Source organism: Rhinopithecus roxellana, chromosome 1 (genome assembly GCF_007565055.1).
Source record: "Rhinopithecus roxellana isolate Shanxi Qingling chromosome 1, ASM756505v1, whole genome shotgun sequence".
In the NCBI taxonomy this organism is placed as follows: domain Eukaryota; kingdom Metazoa; phylum Chordata; class Mammalia; order Primates; family Cercopithecidae; genus Rhinopithecus; species Rhinopithecus roxellana.
In genome coordinates, this window is record NC_044549.1 from 55115462 (window position 1) to 55132113 (window position 16652).

Here is a 16652-nt window from a genome sequence, read left to right on the forward strand (position 1 = left end):
TTTTAGTAGAGATGGGGTTTTACCATTTTGACCAGGCTGGTCTTGAATTCCTGACCTCAATTGATCCCCCCACCTGTGCTAGGATTACAGTTGTGAGCCATTGCGTCTGGCCTAAACATGGGAATGTTTGTTATTTAAATTTGTAAGTGGAAATCTTTTTCTTATTTAAAATAAAAAGCACTGAAGGTCACTGTGATTTTGGAAGAACCGATTTGAAACATTAATGGTCTGTGCTTTTTCTTCTGTCCTAGCAGTTTGCTTTTTCTGAGTCCCTGCACATTCTTGGCCTCTGATTCTCTCCTTTTTTTTGTGCTTAGATTCCGTCCTATTTCAGTGTTCCGTGAAGCCAATGAAGATGAGAGTGGCTTCACCTGCTGTGCATTCTCAGCTCGGGAGCGGTTCCTGATGCTTGGCACCTGCACAGGGCAGCTGAAGCTCTATAATGTGTTTAGTGGACAGGAGGAGGCCAGCTATAATTGTCACAACTCAGCCATCACACATCTTGAACCTTCCAGGGTAAGGGTTCCTTCCTAGGATGCTGTCTGTCATTCTTCCAAGATGAATTGGTGAACTAGAGTAAAGGAGGCTTACCCTTTATTGAGCTCTTTTATTTTTTTTTTTATTATTATTTATTTATTTATTTTTTTGAGATGGAGTCTCGCTCTGTCGCCCAGGCTGGAGTGCAGTGGCCGGATCTCAGCTCACTGCAAGCTCCGCCTCCCGGGTTTACGCCATTCTCCTGCCTCAGTCTCCTGAGTAGCTGGGACTACAGGCGCCCGCTACCTCGCCCGGCTAGTTTTTTGTATTTTTTAGTAGAGACGGGGTTTCACCGTGTTAGCCAGGATGGTCTTGATCTCCTGACCTCGTGATCCGCCCGTCTCGGCCTCCCAAAGTGCTGGGATTACAGGCTTGAGCCACCATGCCCGACCTGAGCTCTCTCTTTTAAATGAGTTCTCAACTGGAAAGTCTGGTTGAGGTTAACTCATATTTCAGATGGAAACTGAGGAATATGGCAAAATTACTAGGAAGAAAGGAACCATCTTTGACATCGTCTCATTTTCCCCCCCTCTTATCTATTCTATTTTTGTGGCTAGTTCAGTAGGAGTTAATACTCTCTTTAGTTATTTTCTAGGACACTATAGGTATATGTACTCAAATCCTAATGGCTTCTGACCATTTCTTGGTTTCTGTGGGTTATAAAATTTTCTCTTTAATTCAACAACATTTTTATGCATATATTTAAAAATGCTAATGGCAGGTAGTGACATATGCATGTATGTAAATACATGGTTACCCACCTTGCACCTTCTTCTTTTAGGATGGGTCCTTGCTGCTGACATCTGCTACTTGGAGCCAGCCTTTGTCTGCACTTTGGGGAATGAAATCAGTATTTGATATGAAGTATGTATCTGCTTTTGGAACCTAGTCTGTGCTTTATTTACCTAGTTTATACCCCCTTTCATTTGGTTTTTAGACGAAGCCTTTTGGGGAAAGAGGATGCTATCAGTTATTGTTAACTTCTCTCTTCCTCATCTAAGACTCATGTTTAATAAGACTTTATCTTTCTTAATTTATACATTCTTATTATGCAGCGGACGCCGACCCAGAATCTATGTATTTTCCCATGTTCACATAGGACATTGCAGTCTTTCCTGTGTCCCCTCCCCTCCCCTCCCCTCCTCTCTTTCCTCCTCTCCCCTCCTTTTCTCTCTCCTCTCTTCTCCTTTCCTCTCCTTTCCTTTTCTTTTTTTCTTTCTTTCTTTTTTTTGGTGAGACAGAGTCTCACTCTGTCGCCCAGGCTGGAGTGCAGTGACGCGATCTCAACTCACTGTAAGCTCCGCCTCCTAGTTCATGTCATTCTCCTGCCTTAGCCTCCTGAGCAGCTGGGACTACAGGTGCCCGTTACCACGCCTGGCTAATTTTTTGTATTTTTAGTAGAGACAGCGTTTCACCATGCTAGCCAGGATGGTCTCGATTTCCTGACCTTGTGATCTGCCCACCTCGGCCTCCCAAAGTGCTGGGATTACAGGCATGCGCCACCGTGCCCGGCTTTTTCTTTTCTTTCCTTCTTTCGACAGGGTCTCACTCTGTCACTTAGGTTGGAGTGCAGTGACACAAGCATGACCTACTTCATCCTCTGCCTCCCAGGCTCAAGTGATCCTCCCACCTCAGCCTGCTGATTAGCTGGGACCACAGGCATGTGCTGCCATGCCTGGCTAATTTTTTGCAATTTTGGTAGAGATAGGGTTTTGACATGTTGCCCAGGGTGGTCTTGAACTCCTGAGCTCAGACATTCCACCTGCCTCAGCTTCCCAAAGTGCTGGGATTATAGGAGTGAGCTACCGTGGCTGGCCCCTTTGCTGCGTGTTTCACAGGAACATGTGCCCTGTTTGTCATTTCTCTAAGGAATTCCCATTCATTATTTTGTGTCTGCTTGGACAAGCTGATAGAAGAAATTTTCTTTGTAATCTAAGTATATGATTGTTTCCTCTTTGGGAGTCCAGGATCTTTAGGTGAGTGTGATTGTGCAAGAGGCTGGGGGTCACCCATGTTTCAGTTGGTTGCAGGAATATGTCCTGAAGATCTGTCACTTCAGTGCTCCTGTTTGTCCATAGGCATTCCTTCACAGAAGATCACTATGTTGAGTTCAGTAAGCACTCCCAGGATCGGGTCATCGGCACAAAAGGAGACATTGCCCACGTAAGTACTTAAGAACCACTGTTTTCAAGCTGATTATGCCCGTTTGTTCATATTGAAATCTTGATAGAATGTGAGGACCTAAGTCCTTTGGGCAACTAGAAATCAATGATATTCCTTCCAGTTAGAATCTGAAAGTATGATAATATAGTTCTGAGCTGTATGGGAAAAATGTGTAAGGGCTCAACGTGACATTGAGAAAGATGTCATTAGCGCCACAGATATTTTTGAATTCTTAGTAAGTTTTACATTAGAAATGAAGTACCTGCCTTTAGGGACCCTCTTTGGGGAGACAATAAAGAAGCAAATAAATATATGGTGAATTTAGGTGGTAAGTGTTTCAGAGAAAATGAAAGCAGGGTAAGAGGTAGGAAATTGGTGGTGGTGTGGGGGGACTTCTCTTTTATCTAGGGTAGACAGCATCACTGATGGGGTAATGTTTAAGCAGAGCCTTGAAGGAAACACGAGGTTCAGGAAGATACCTGGAGGAACAGCGTAAGGCACAGGAAATGGCAAGGGAAAGCCCTTGCTTGGGAGGTAGGAGGAGAGCTGAGGTCAGTGAGGGGCCCATATCTGGTAGCATCTTGTAGGTGATAGTTAGGACCTTTAGCTTTTCTTTTGAGTGAGATGAACACACTGGAGGGTGAGTAGAGGATACATGAGTGGATGTAAAGTTCCTAAAGTGTGACTCTGGTTTTTGTGAGAGAAGCAAGAGCAGCCTTCCAGGTTAGAGGGAGTTGTACCGCTTGACATATGAGAGGAGCTGTGGGTTTGGGCCTGGGTAGGCATGGTAGAGGCTATGAGAAATGGAGGGCCTTGGCCATGGGATTTTGGACACATGAAATTTGAGATTCTGTTAGACATTCAAGTAGAGAATGGGGATTCAATACGAAAGTTGGGAATTGGCCAGACTTAGTGGCTTATGCCTGTAATCCCAGCACTTTGGGAGGCTGAGATGGGAGGCCAGGAGTTCGAGACCAGCCTGGGCAACATAGAGAGACTCCCCCCATCTCTACAAAAAATAAAATTGGCTGGGCTTGGTGGGCTTGGGACCTGTGGTCCCAGCTACTCAGGAAGCTGAGGCAGGAGGGTTGCTTGAGCCCACGAGTTGGGGGCTGCTGTGATCTACGACTGTGTCACTGTACTCCAGCCTGACTAAACAAGTGAGACCCTGTGTCTGAAAACAAAAACAACAAAAAATTGGGAGTTCAGGAGAGAGGTGTGGGTTGGGAAATATAAAATGGGACTTGTCCACATATTGATAGTATTTATTTATTTATTTATTTATTTATTTATTTTTGAGATGGGGTCTTGTTCTGTCACCCAGGCTGCAGTGCAGTGGCACGATCACAGCTCACCACAGCCTTGACTGCCTGGACTCAAACAATTCTCTTACCTCAGCCTCCTGAGCAGCTGGGACTACAGGCGAGCACCATCACATCTGGCTACTTTTTTTGTACTTTTGTAGAGATGGCGTCTCCCCAACGTTGCCCACGCTGGTCTCCAACTCCTAGGCTCAAGTGATCTACTTTCCTTGGTGTCCCAAAGTGTTGGCATTACAGGCATGAGTCACTGTCCCCAGCTGATAGTATTTAGAGCCATGAACTTATATGAGATCATCAAGGGGACTACAGAAGAGTTGTGGGTACATAACCCTGGCATGTGTTTAGGAGTTGCCAAATGAGGAACTTGGGAAGGAAATCAAATATAGTGGCCAGTGAGGCAGAATGGAACCCCGAGAAAAAGATGTGCCTGGCCAGGAGTGGTGGCTCACACCTGTAATCCCAGCACTTTGGGAGGCAGAGGTGGGTGGATCACGAGGTCAGGAGTTCGAGACCAGCCTGGCCAATATGGTGAAACCCCATCTCTACTGAAAATACAAAAGTTAGCTGGGCGTGGTGACGCATGCCTTATTCCCAGCTACTCAGGAGGTTGAGGCAGAAGAATTGCTTGAACCTGGGAGGCGGAGGTTGCAGTGAGCCGAGATCGTGCCACTGCACTCCAGCCTGGGCGACAGAGTGAGACTCCATCTCAAAAAAAAAAAAAAAAAAAAAAAAAAAAAGAGGTGCCCTAGAAGCCAAGGGAAGACTGTGCTTCAAGGAAGGATTGATCAGCTGGATCAGAAACTGCCGATGAGTTGCATAAGCTGAGAACTGAGAGGTGGCCTTTGACTGAACAATGTGGAGGTCATTGTTAACCATGTCAAGAAATACTTCTGAGGTCGAGGTGGGAGTCTGAGACCAGCCTGGGAAACAGAGTGAGACCCCCGTCTCTACAAAAAAAATTAGCCAGGTGTGGTGATGTGAAACTGTAGTCCTAGCTACTTGGGAGGCTGAGGTGGGAGGATCACTTTGAGCCCAGGAGGTTGAGGCTGTGGTGAACTGTGATCATACCACAGCATTGCAGCCTGGGTGAGAGAGAGAGAGACCCGGACTCAAAAACAGCAACAACAACAAAAAACTTGTGTACACGGGTGGGGCAAAAACCTCATTAGAGTTGGTTCATGAGAACAAGGGAGAAATGGACACACAATACAGACAATTATTTCAAAGTGTTTTGCTGAAAAATGAAGCAGAGAAGTAGGGTACTAGCTTGAGGGAGCGATATGAAGTGGTAAAGGGCAGCTTTCCTCTTTGACAAACCAGACAAAAACAAGTGATGGGGAAAGGATTCTCTATTTAATAAGTGGTGTTGGGAAAACTGGCTAGCCTTATGCGGGAACCAAACTGGATACCCTCCTTACACTTTATATAAAAATTAACTCAAGATGGATTAAAGACTTAAATGTAAAGCTCAACACTATAAAACCCTAGACGAAAACATAGGCAATACCTTCAGGATATAGGCATGGGCAAAGATTTCACCAAAAGAAATTGCAGCAAAAGCCAAAATTAACAAATGGGATCTAATTAAAACTGAAGAGTTTCTGCACAGCAAAAGGAGCTACCATCAGAGTTAGCAGGCAGCTTACAGAATAGGAGAAAACTTTTGCAATCTATCCATCTGACAAAGGGCTAATATCCAGAATCTATAAGGAACTTAAAACAAATTTATACAAGGAACTTAAATTTACAAGAAAAAAAAACCCCATCAAAAAATGGGGAAAGGATATGAATAGACACTTCTCAAAAGAAGACATTTATGTGGCCAACGAACACGTGAAAAAAACTCAGCGTAGGCTGGGCGCGGTGGCTCATGCTTATAATACCAGAACTTTGGGAGGCTGAGGCAGGCAGATCACAAGGTCAGGAGTTTCAGAACAGCCTGGCCAACATGGTGAAACCCTGTCTCTACTAAAAATACAAATAAAAGTTAGCCAGGTGTGGTGGCGGCCGCCTGTCATCCCAGCTACTCGGGAGGCTGAGGCAGGAGAATTGCTTGAACCCAGGAGGCCGAGTTTGCAGTAAGCCGAGATCATGCCACTGCACTCCAGCCTGGGGGACAAGAGCAAGACTCCATCTCAAAAAAAAAAAAAAAAAAAAAAAGCAAAGCTCAGTGTCACTGATTATTAGAGAAATGCACATGAAAACCACAATGAGGGTGGGGTACAGTGGCTCACACCCGTAATCTCAGCACTTCAGGAGGTCGAGGTGGGGGGATCACCTGAGGTCAGGAGTTCAAGACCAGCCTGGCGAACCTGGTGAAACTCTGTCTCTTCTAAAAATAAGAAAATTAGCTAGGCATGGTGGTGCGCACCTGTAGTCCCAGCTACTTGGGAGGCTGAGGCAGGAGAATTGCTTGAACCAGGGAGGTGGAGGTTGCAGTGAGCTGAGATTGCGCCATTGCACTCCATACTGGGTGACAGAGTGAGACTCTGTCTCAAAAAAAAAAAAAACAAAAAAAAAAAACAAAAAAAACCCCAAAACAAAACACAAAAATAGCACAATGAGGTACCATCTTACACCAGTCAGAATGGTGATCATTAAAGAGTCAGGAAACAACAGATGCTGGAGAGGATGTGGAGAAATAGGAATGTTTTTATACTGTTGATGGGAATATAAATTAGTTCATCGATTGTGGAAGACAGTGTGGCGATTCCTCAAGGATCTAGAACCAGAAATACCATTTAACCCAGCAGTCCCATTACTGGGTTTATACCCAAAGGATTATAAATCAATTCTGCTATAAAGACACATGCATGTGTATGTTTATTGCTGCAGCACTATTTACAATAGCAAAGACGTGGATCCAAGCCAAATGACCATCAGTGATAGACTGGATAAAGAAAATGTGGTACATATACACCATGGAATACTATGCAGCCATAAAAAAGAATGAGGTGATGTCCTTTTCAGGGACATGGATGAAGCTAGAAGCCATCATCCTCGGCAAACTAACACAGGAACAGAAAACGAAACACCACATGTCTTCACTCACTTATAAGTGGGAGTTGAACAATGAGAGCACATAGGCACATACATGGAGGGGAACAACACACACTGGGACCTGTCGGGTGGTGGCATGGGGGCAGGGAGAGCATTAGGACAAATACCTAATGCATGCAGGGCTTAAAACCTCGATGATGGGTTGATAGGTGCAGCAAACCACCATGGCACGTGTATACCTATGTAACAGACCTGCACATTCTGCACATGTATCCTGGAACTTAAAGTAAAAATAAAAAAGTCAACAAGGTCAACTGATAAAGAAGGTACCTTGTAATCTCTACTTCTACAACAGGAATCCAGGCCCAGTCAGTAGTTTTTCTTATTTACCAACTGTAATTAAGGTATAAGCTTCTCCCTGATATAATAAATGATTAAACGTATCAATAAGTAACTTCACATAGGTCTGGCCAAAAAAAAGAAAAAAAAGGGAGGTGGTGGGGGGAGATTTTCCCCCTCAACTTTTCATTTGAAAATGTTAAAATATACAAAGAAATGAAAAGAAGGGTCCGTATACCTACGACATAGATTCATCAATTTAATATTTTGTCATATTTTCTTTCTATGAAATGTGTTTTTGTGAACCATTTGAAAATTGCAAGCATCATGACATTTTATGGCTAAGTCTTACAGCACGTGTCTCCTAACAATGATATTACACAATGACACTATTACCAAATTTAAGAAAATTTATAATCCCTACATAATCATCTAATAGCCAGTCCATACTTACTCAGTTTTTTCATTGTTCCTGACGTGTTTGGTTTCAGTTTTTTGTTTTTTTTTTTGTCAACCAGGATCCAGCCGTGATTCACATACTGCATTTGGTTGTTATGTCTTACTAATGTTTTAAAGCCAAGAACCATTTTTCCAGTTTTCATGACATTGACTTTTGAAGAGACCAGGCTAGTTTTCTTTTCCCATGATCTGAATTTGTTTGATTGTTTCCTTCTGGTGTCTCCTTATTTGTTCCTATGTTAATGGATATTTTTTTTTTTTTAAAGATTGGAAATGTTACAGCATGCATGTTTATAAGCTGATGAGAAAGATCTGGTCTCTGGATGGGTTGTACATTATATAGACTTTGGAAACTTTTAATATGGCAGGGCTAAAATATGTACATTGGGTGATTTTAAGGAGAAAAGCGTGTTTCATTGATGCCTTTCTCCAAAAAGTAACCCTTCAGGAGTATTCTGTGGTAATCATTGATCCATGTGGAGAATTTGTGTATTAATCTTAGAAACTGCTTTGCACATTTTCTCTTTAAATTTGTCAGTGGATGGATTGGTCTGATTTTTCTCTTCCCACCCCTTCTTCTCTAAAGATTTATGATATTCAGACTGGCAACAAGCTGTTGACTCTGTTTAACCCAGATCTTGCCAACAACTACAAGAGGAACTGTGCCACCTTTAATCCTACAGATGATCTTGTCTTAAATGATGGCGTCCTCTGGGATGTCCGCTCTGCGCAGGCCATCCACAAGTTTGACAAGTTCAATATGAATATCAGTGGTGTTTTCCATCCGAATGGACTGGAGGTGATCATTAATACTGAGATTGTATCCTTTACACTCATGTCTTACCTTCCATTTGTTGTCTGGTTTGTGGTGCAGAAATAATTTGCTCTATCTTTACACCAAAACCTGGTTAAAGTATCCACACTGGTAATAATATGGTGCCTGTCCTTTGGTTTGAAATGTTAGTGAAATCTCCAAAGCACTGTTGCCAGTTGTTAGTAATTACTGACAACTTTCACTAGCATGTTTTCTGTGTGTTTGGTAAGAGTGACCAGTTTCCTACCTCCCAATTCTGCAAGAATTCAGTTAGCTCTTATCTGTCTTCAGAAGGATATTACTTTTGCACTATAAAAATCAGTTGCCACATAAGAGGAAAATGAAGTACTACTGTTGGGAGGAAAAGAGCTCTTAAAGCATTCCTGTATATGAGGATACCCTAGGATATTTTCAGAGACATCATTCAATAATATGCATTCTACATGTATTTGTTTTACCTTGATCTCATTGACTTTTAAAGTGTCAATACCTGGCAGGAGGAAAAAACGTGATATTTTAGAATTTCCTCCCATGAGATTAGATAAGTTTTGTGTAAAATAGCTTTCCTTGACCATTCCCCTCCTAGTGGGACCTTCGAACTTTTCATCTTTTGCATACTGTTCCTGCTCTGGATCAGTGTCGCGTGGTGTTCAATCACACGGGAACAGTGATGTATGGAGGTAATAAATCTTATTGTTCATTATTCTCTTTCCTTCTGCTCTACCCCTTCACTTAATTTGATACTTCTTTTTGGAACCATCTCTCACTTGTGAACTGGAAAGCATTTGAGAGTTGTAACATAAAAGATAAAAAAATTGGTAGTACAAATGGTGACAAAAGATGTGAAAATAATGTTGATTTAGGGTGAAAGGCAGCTGACTTTGAAGATAACAAGGAAATCTTGTGTGGAAAGAAATTTCATGCAGTATTTTCCAGTGTATCATTATGAACTTAAGAGCTTTTGCATTTATTCTCTTGTGGTGTTGTAAGTCTTGTAAGTACTGTAACACTTCTTGGAGGTAGATGAGAGGCTGAGGATATTATTTGTCACAATAGGTGGGATATGCAAGGAAGATGCTCTGAGAGGAGCTAACTAGATGCAGAGTAGATTTATGTACAAGGGAATCTGTATGTAAACTTATATACAAGTAGATTGTTTTGATTGACCATTAACGTTTTCTGCACTTGTGAAGAGGGGATGTTTGTGATTCTTAGTAGTGTTTCCTCCCCGACCCCCGCTCAAGCTATGTTGCAGGCAGATGATGAAGATGACTTAATGGAAGAGAGGATGAAAAGCCCCTTTGGGTCATCCTTCCGAACATTTAATGCAACTGACTACAAACCTATAGGTAAGCAGGAAGGGACAGACGTTGATCATGTTGTCATGTTTTGGTGTTCCTTATTCAAGGTCCTTCATTTTCTGGAGGCCTGTAATTTTTTATTGAAAAACAGAGGAGTTATAGGCCGGGCACGGTGGCTCAAGCCTGTAATCCCAGCACTTTGGGAGGCCGAGACAGGCGGATCACGAGGTCAGGAGATCAAGACCATCCTGGCTAACACGGTGAAACCCCGTCTCTACTAAAAAATACAAAAAAACTAGCCAGGCGAGGTGGCGGGCGCCTGTAGTCCCAGCTACCCGGGAGGCTGAGGCAGGAGAATAGTGTGAACCCGGGAGGCGCAGCTTGCAGTGAGCTGAGATCCGGCCACTGCACTCCAGCCTGGGCAACAGAGCAAGACTCCGTCTCGAAAAAAAAAAGAAAAACAGAGGAGTTATGGAAATACTTTTGAGCAATCATCCTGAATTCCTTTAGAGGAAAAGCGGGTTTTAGGGTCACAGCAATAGTCCAATCCCAAGTCTTCTCACGTTCTATTTTCCAGCAACCATTGATGTGAAACGGAACATCTTTGACCTGTGTACAGACACCAAAGACTGCTATCTTGCTGTCATTGAGGTAAAGGGAGCTTGCAGAGGCCCTGCTCTTTTGTTCTGATGTTTAGGATAATTTTCAAGTTATACTACATTTTGTCTGATATAAGATGTAAAGTCAATACATTCCTGAAGATAGATTATTGATAACCTATTCATTTGATGGGGCTTGGGATATGTACAGTACAAAGAGAAATAGTAAGAAAATCCCAATATAAGACAGCTTAGAGCATCCTATCTCCTTTTTTTCTGGACTCACACTGTCATCCCTTTCTCAGAGGAATCTGGATCTCTCACCAGAGCAAGACTGGTTTGTTCCCAGGGTGATGGTTCCTCACCAAGTCTTTTCATTCTGTTTTTATTCCCCTTTATGTGTCCTAGGTATAACATTTTCAGAGTCAGCTCAAGAATTTAGGGTATCAGAAGCTTTGATAATTACAGGGTCAAGGTCATGGGCACCAGTCAGGGCTCAGGCGTGGATGTGGACCTTGTGAAAACTAACTGCTCCTTATGGACTGGGTGTTCTATTTCAGAATCAAGGCAGCATGGATGCGCTGAACATGGACACAGTATGCAGGCTGTATGAAGTGGGCAGGCAGCGTCTGGCAGAGGATGAGGATGAAGAGGAGGACCAGGTCAGTGGTCTTTGAGATTTCTTTCTGCTGAACAGTGCTTAATAGAGGTTATGCTCTGCTTTTTGCTGTAGGAGGTTTTAAAGGTCTATTCAGCCTTTGCTACCTGTTGCCATATTCATAAGGCTTATCATGTACCCTTGATCACTGAAACTCAGAAGAAATTTTATTATAAGATTTTAACCAGTATCTGATGGTCCTATAAATTCTATTTGCAGATCAATTTAAAGCTTAGCAATCTCTGATTTTTTTTTTTGAGAACGGAGTTTTGCTCTTGTTGGCCAGGCTGGAGTGCAATGGCATGAGCTTGGCTCACTGCAGCCTCTGCCTCCTGGGTTCAAGTGATTCTCCTGCCTCAGCCTCCCAAGTAGCTGGGATTACAGGTGCCCACCACCACACCTGGCTATTTTTGTATATTTTTAGTAGAGACGGGGTTTCACAATGTTGGCCAGACTGGTCTCGAGCTCCTGACCTCAGGTGATCTGCCCACCTCGGCCTCTCAAAGTGCTTGGAGTACAGGCGTCAGCCACCGCACTCATCCTAGCAATCTCTGATTTTCATTTAGAGATTTCTTTGTGCCCTGTTCTGGCTTCAGATAAGCATCCCTTTATACTCCCAATGTCAATAAAAAACAGAACAGTCACTTTGCTGAGATGGAGGTAAAGATAAGATTTTGATGCTTTGGAGAAATTAAAGATATATAAAATGTGGGTAGATAATATCATGTCCCTCAGTCTTTGCATTTTGTTTTCATAGGGAATTTTAATTTGTGGTTGTATTATGCTAGGTACTAGCCTGTGTGGTGTGTCAGTATGGGTTCTGAAGAGTTTCTCAAACTTCTGAGTTTCAGCAGATTTTTTCCAGCCTACAGGGCTCACACCACATTCTCTTTCCAAGAGTACACTCTCCAGGGCAGATTCTTTTGTCTACTTTTCTGAGAAGTATTTATTGCTGAGTGAGTACTATAAAGTTGAAAATGAATGACTAGGATTTGACTTTGCTCTTCAGATATTAAAGCAGCTAAAAATGTTTTCTTTTCCAGTTCTTGAGTTCATTTCTGTTTTCCCCCCCGTATTCTTTAGTCTTGGTGCTCTGTCCCTTTTTTTTTTTTGAGATGGAGTTTTGCTCTTGTCACCCAGGCTGGAGTGTAATGATGCAAACTCGGCTCACTGCAACCTCCACCTCTGGGGTTCAAGCGATTCTTCTGCCTCAGCCTCCTGAGTAGCTGGGATTACAGGCACGTGCCACTATGCCCAGCTCATGTTTGTATTTTTTTTTTAGTAGAGACGGGGTTTCACCATGTTGGCCAGGCTGGTCTGGAACTCCTGACCTCAGGTGATCCACCCGCCTCGGCCTCCCAAAGTGCTGGGATTACAGGCATGAGCCACCGTGCCCAGCCAGCTTTGTTTCCTCTTTAAGGGCACAGAGGTGCTCTGGATGAGGAGCAGTGGCATCACAGGACCGGGGAAAGTACAATTCCCTCAGTTTGTATTGCCACAGCTCTCTTGCCCTCATCCCTCCCCTACTTTTTGATAAATCATGCTCAATGGTTAGGGCTAATGTAATAGTTTTCTCTTAGCGTCCTTCCGGAAGAGCTTGTACTTAGATTTAAAATAATTCTTTAAAAGCAAAAATTTTTGAAAATGGTAATTTTTGAAAATGGTAATTTTGTAAGGATGCAAGTCTAATATTAGGGCAAAGGACCCATGTTTTTCTCTAATAGGGCTTAGTACGAACTAAGCAAGGGTGTTTTGTTGAGATTTAGCTAGTTTGAGATTTAGCTATGTGTTTTACTGTTGGACGTTACAGGTTATGAGCATATAATTTGTTCTGTAAATCAAATCCTTTGAATACTGCATCACCTGTACATCAAAGATGACACAGTATACCTGGATCAAATACACCTGGGTGAAAAAGCTAGAACAGAGACTCAACCTAAAATCCCCTGTGTGTGCTCTCTTGGTCTTCACTGTTCTGACTGCCTAAGCATGCGTTTTATTAGAGGCCCGAGATGATTCATGATCTGCAGAAATGGGCTTCTGAGCAGAGTGAGGAGACTCTTGTGTGGTGGGCAGCTGGTGGCCACTGTGGGATCACAGCAGAGCTTTCCTCAGGGCCTGGTAAAGGATAATTAGGCTGTAGAGTTTGAAACAACTTCACCAAAGGCTGCCAAGGATCTCCTAGTGTAGAAAGGCTTTCCTTTACTGCTTTCCAGCTATATGGGCTCTATAGGGGCCTTGGTTTCATGGGTGAGAGGAGCCAGCAGTGTCTAAAGCTCATGTGAGTTATGAGATGTGCATAGAAGGGAGAGGTTTTCTGATGGATACTTGAGATCTTTGATTTATTTGTGACATGAATTTTAGTGTTTTCTTGAGTGCTGTGCTGTTACAGCTTGTACATGTTTCTAGTCTTTCTGGGTAGCAGAACTTGGTATTAGGTCCTCCAAATTTCATGTGGTTGCCTTGAGTGGGTTTCTTAATACTGCCTGTTCTTTTATTCTCACTTCAGTTTGCTACCTTAGACACCTCACTCCCTTAATGCCTACTTTTTCATGTTAGTTATCATGAAACAAGACGTAGTTTATTCTTGGGTCGATATAGAGGGTACAGTTGTCAAGCCATTTGTGTGTACATTGCAATGGTGTGGGTGACTGTCGACTGCTTTGTCCTCCATGGGTTTATTAATGACTACCAGGTATCAGTTCTGAATCAGGCTTCTTGGATGTTACATGTTGAAGCATAAATCTGAGGCCAAAACTGGGTTATTTGTCAACATCATTATCCCAGCCCTCCCATATCCTTGCATTTTATAAGGCAGTGGGCAGCAGTCTTCTCTGGGAACCATCACCTGGGTCCATGTGATGCCTGGTGTCTGTCTCTGAGCAGGAGGTCAACTCAGAGGAAAGTTGAGATTGCCCTAGACACCTTGGGAGTTGGAAGACTATTCTCTGGGTTGGCCTTATTTTTGCAGACATGGAGTGGTGAGAGGCAAAGGCACTGGTGATTGGTGGCTGGCTGTGGAAGCAAGAGGCCACCATAAGGGAATAATTTAAGAGTCACACTCCTCTTATCCCACCCTCTCCAGGGAGGCTTGGGTCAGGAAAAAGACTGACTAATTCTTCTTTTTTTCTGCTTAATTTTTGAGAAGTTAAGGGAGAAAGATATTAGGAAGGGCATATGGTAGTGGTCAGGACTTTGGACTTGGGTGCAGGAAGGAAAGCAAGAGGCTGCCTCAGCATGACAGCCAAGAGTGAGAGGGGCAGGCTCAAGAGGACTCTGAGGAGTGGCTCTGGGGCCCAGCCTATAAAAGAGCCAGAAAGCTTTCTAGCTCAGAGAAGACTATGTGGCAGGGTAGGTATGCAACATGGCTAAGTTATTATTGTGGCTACCAGATTTCTTAGGATCTAGGCATGTTTCACTCCATACTGATATTACAGCCCTTACTGATGATCTGGTGCATTTCATGTTTGAAGGACCTCTGTTAGAGAACTGCTTATCTGCTCAAACCCTTGGGATTTTGATTTTTGATTTAGAGATGTTTCAGGTGGGATAATATATCTATTTGAGTAGGTCTCCTTTGTAACCTTAATTCTGTTGATCCATGCTCCTTCTAGAAACTCATGGTGGGGTTTGGCTGTTTTTACTATCTCCATCAGATTTCTTCCCACTGCCTCTCATGCACAGTGTGCCAGCTTGATTTTTTTTTAAACTCACTTTCCTTTGTAGGAAAACCAGTCTCTAGTTTTACTTTGCTTTGTACGCTTCACCTGATTTTAAAACTAGAGACTTTACATTTTCCTATGAATCATTTGCTATTCAAAGTTTTGTCCTAGTCTAGATATCTGTTCTCAGGTTTTCTCAGATGTTCCAGATATGACTTATATGGCTCAAGGATACAGGCACCTGTTACCAACACCTTTGAATTTGCCTTTTCATTATAGTAAAATAAATTCAGAAACCTGAATGGTCAGCCGCCATCTAATAAAATGGTCCAGCTTATATAAAGAGCTTTATTGAGATATAATTGACATGCCATAAAATAGTTGTCCTTTGTCCTTAACTTAAATAAGTTTGGAGATTAAGAGGAAAGGATGAAAGGTACAGCTGTATCTAGATGAATGAAAACCTACACAATGTATTGGACAGCCATAAATATTTGGTCCCCGAGGCTGCTAGTCTGCCTACCTTCAGGCATTTGATGAAAGTGGAGATAAGCTAGTCACCTATCAAAGCTCATTATTATCCATTAGAAGTTTGGTATCTGTTTCTTTTGAGACGGAGTCTCACCCTGTCACGCAGGCTGGAGTGCAGTGTTGCGATCTCAGCTCACTGCAACCTCTGCCTCCCAGGTTTAGGCAAATCTCCTGCCTCAGCCTCCCGAGTAGCTGGGATTATAGGTGCCCACCACCATACCCAGCTAATTCTGTATTTTTAGTAGAGATGGGGTTTCACCATGTTAGCCAGGTCGATCTCGAACTCCTGACCTCAGGTGATCTGCCCATCTCGGCCTCCCAAAGTGCTGGGATTATAGGCATGAGCCACCGCGCCAGGCCTGGTGCCCGTGTTTTTAGAAATCTTTCATCTTTGATTTGGCTTTTAGAAAAGTTATAAAACTAAAGATGAGTAATTGATCATGCTCCTAGATTTTGACAAGCCAATACATTTTAGCTAATTATACTTAACCTTAAATTTATAAGAAAAAGCTCAACAAAGGAATAGTGCTGTCTGTGTTCTACTCCATTTTGGCATCTGGGACACACTGTGTGCCATGCTTCCTGTGTGTTCTCCACTGTCTAGAAGCAGATGGTAAAAGTCTTTACTCATTACATACACCTGGTCAGAGCTGAATGCGATGATTCCTGAAAGGCTCTTTATCCTAAAGAATTAAAATGTAACTTGAGTTAGATTCTGCCAATGAGGAAAAAAAAACACAAACATTTAGGACCCTAAAGTGATGAACCTTTAGCTTTTAAGTACAGAAAAAGTATTTTTTAAAAAGTAGGCATTTATACATTTAGCAAAATATGACATGTTACACAAAGATCAGGATCAGATTTGAATGACTTTTTTTTTTTTTTTTTTTTTTTGGAGACGTAGTCTCGCTCTATCTTGCCCAGACCTCCACCTCGTAGGTTTAAGCGATTCTCCTGTCTCAGCCTCCCAACTAGCTGGGACTATAGGCATGTGCTTGGCATGTGCTACCATGCTGGACTAATTTTGTATTTTAAGTAGAGATGAGGTTTCACTATGTTGGCCAGGCTGGTCTCGAACTCCTGACCTCAGGTGATCCACCCACCTTGGCCTCCCAAAGCGCTGGGATTACAGGTATGAGCCACCATGCCCGACCAAAGTGTAGGTAGAAGGCATCTGAAGCCTATGTAGATTGAGAGCTTATTAGGTTTGGGAGGACTGAACCTCTTGGCATGGAAGGTGAGAAGCCAGTGTGAAGGTGGTGGTGAG

The 16652-nt window shown here is 42.9% G+C and overlaps 1 protein-coding gene across 2 annotated transcripts in view; it reads left to right on the forward strand.

The window, feature by feature from the left end:
* The window catches only part of DCAF1 (DDB1 and CUL4 associated factor 1), a 114288-nt gene that overhangs the window by 88447 nt on the left and 9189 nt on the right, over nucleotides 1-16652 (forward strand). For both annotated transcript variants that reach the window (XM_030934608.1, XM_030934643.1), the window contains 8 exons: nucleotides 318-516; nucleotides 1319-1401; nucleotides 2616-2700; nucleotides 8407-8640; nucleotides 9221-9314; nucleotides 9879-9983; nucleotides 10513-10586; nucleotides 11095-11196. In XM_030934608.1, coding sequence (XP_030790468.1) covers nucleotides 318-516; nucleotides 1319-1401; nucleotides 2616-2700; nucleotides 8407-8640; nucleotides 9221-9314; nucleotides 9879-9983; nucleotides 10513-10586; nucleotides 11095-11196 — 976 coding nt within the window. The remainder of the gene's footprint in view (nucleotides 1-317; nucleotides 517-1318; nucleotides 1402-2615; nucleotides 2701-8406; nucleotides 8641-9220; nucleotides 9315-9878; nucleotides 9984-10512; nucleotides 10587-11094; nucleotides 11197-16652) is intronic.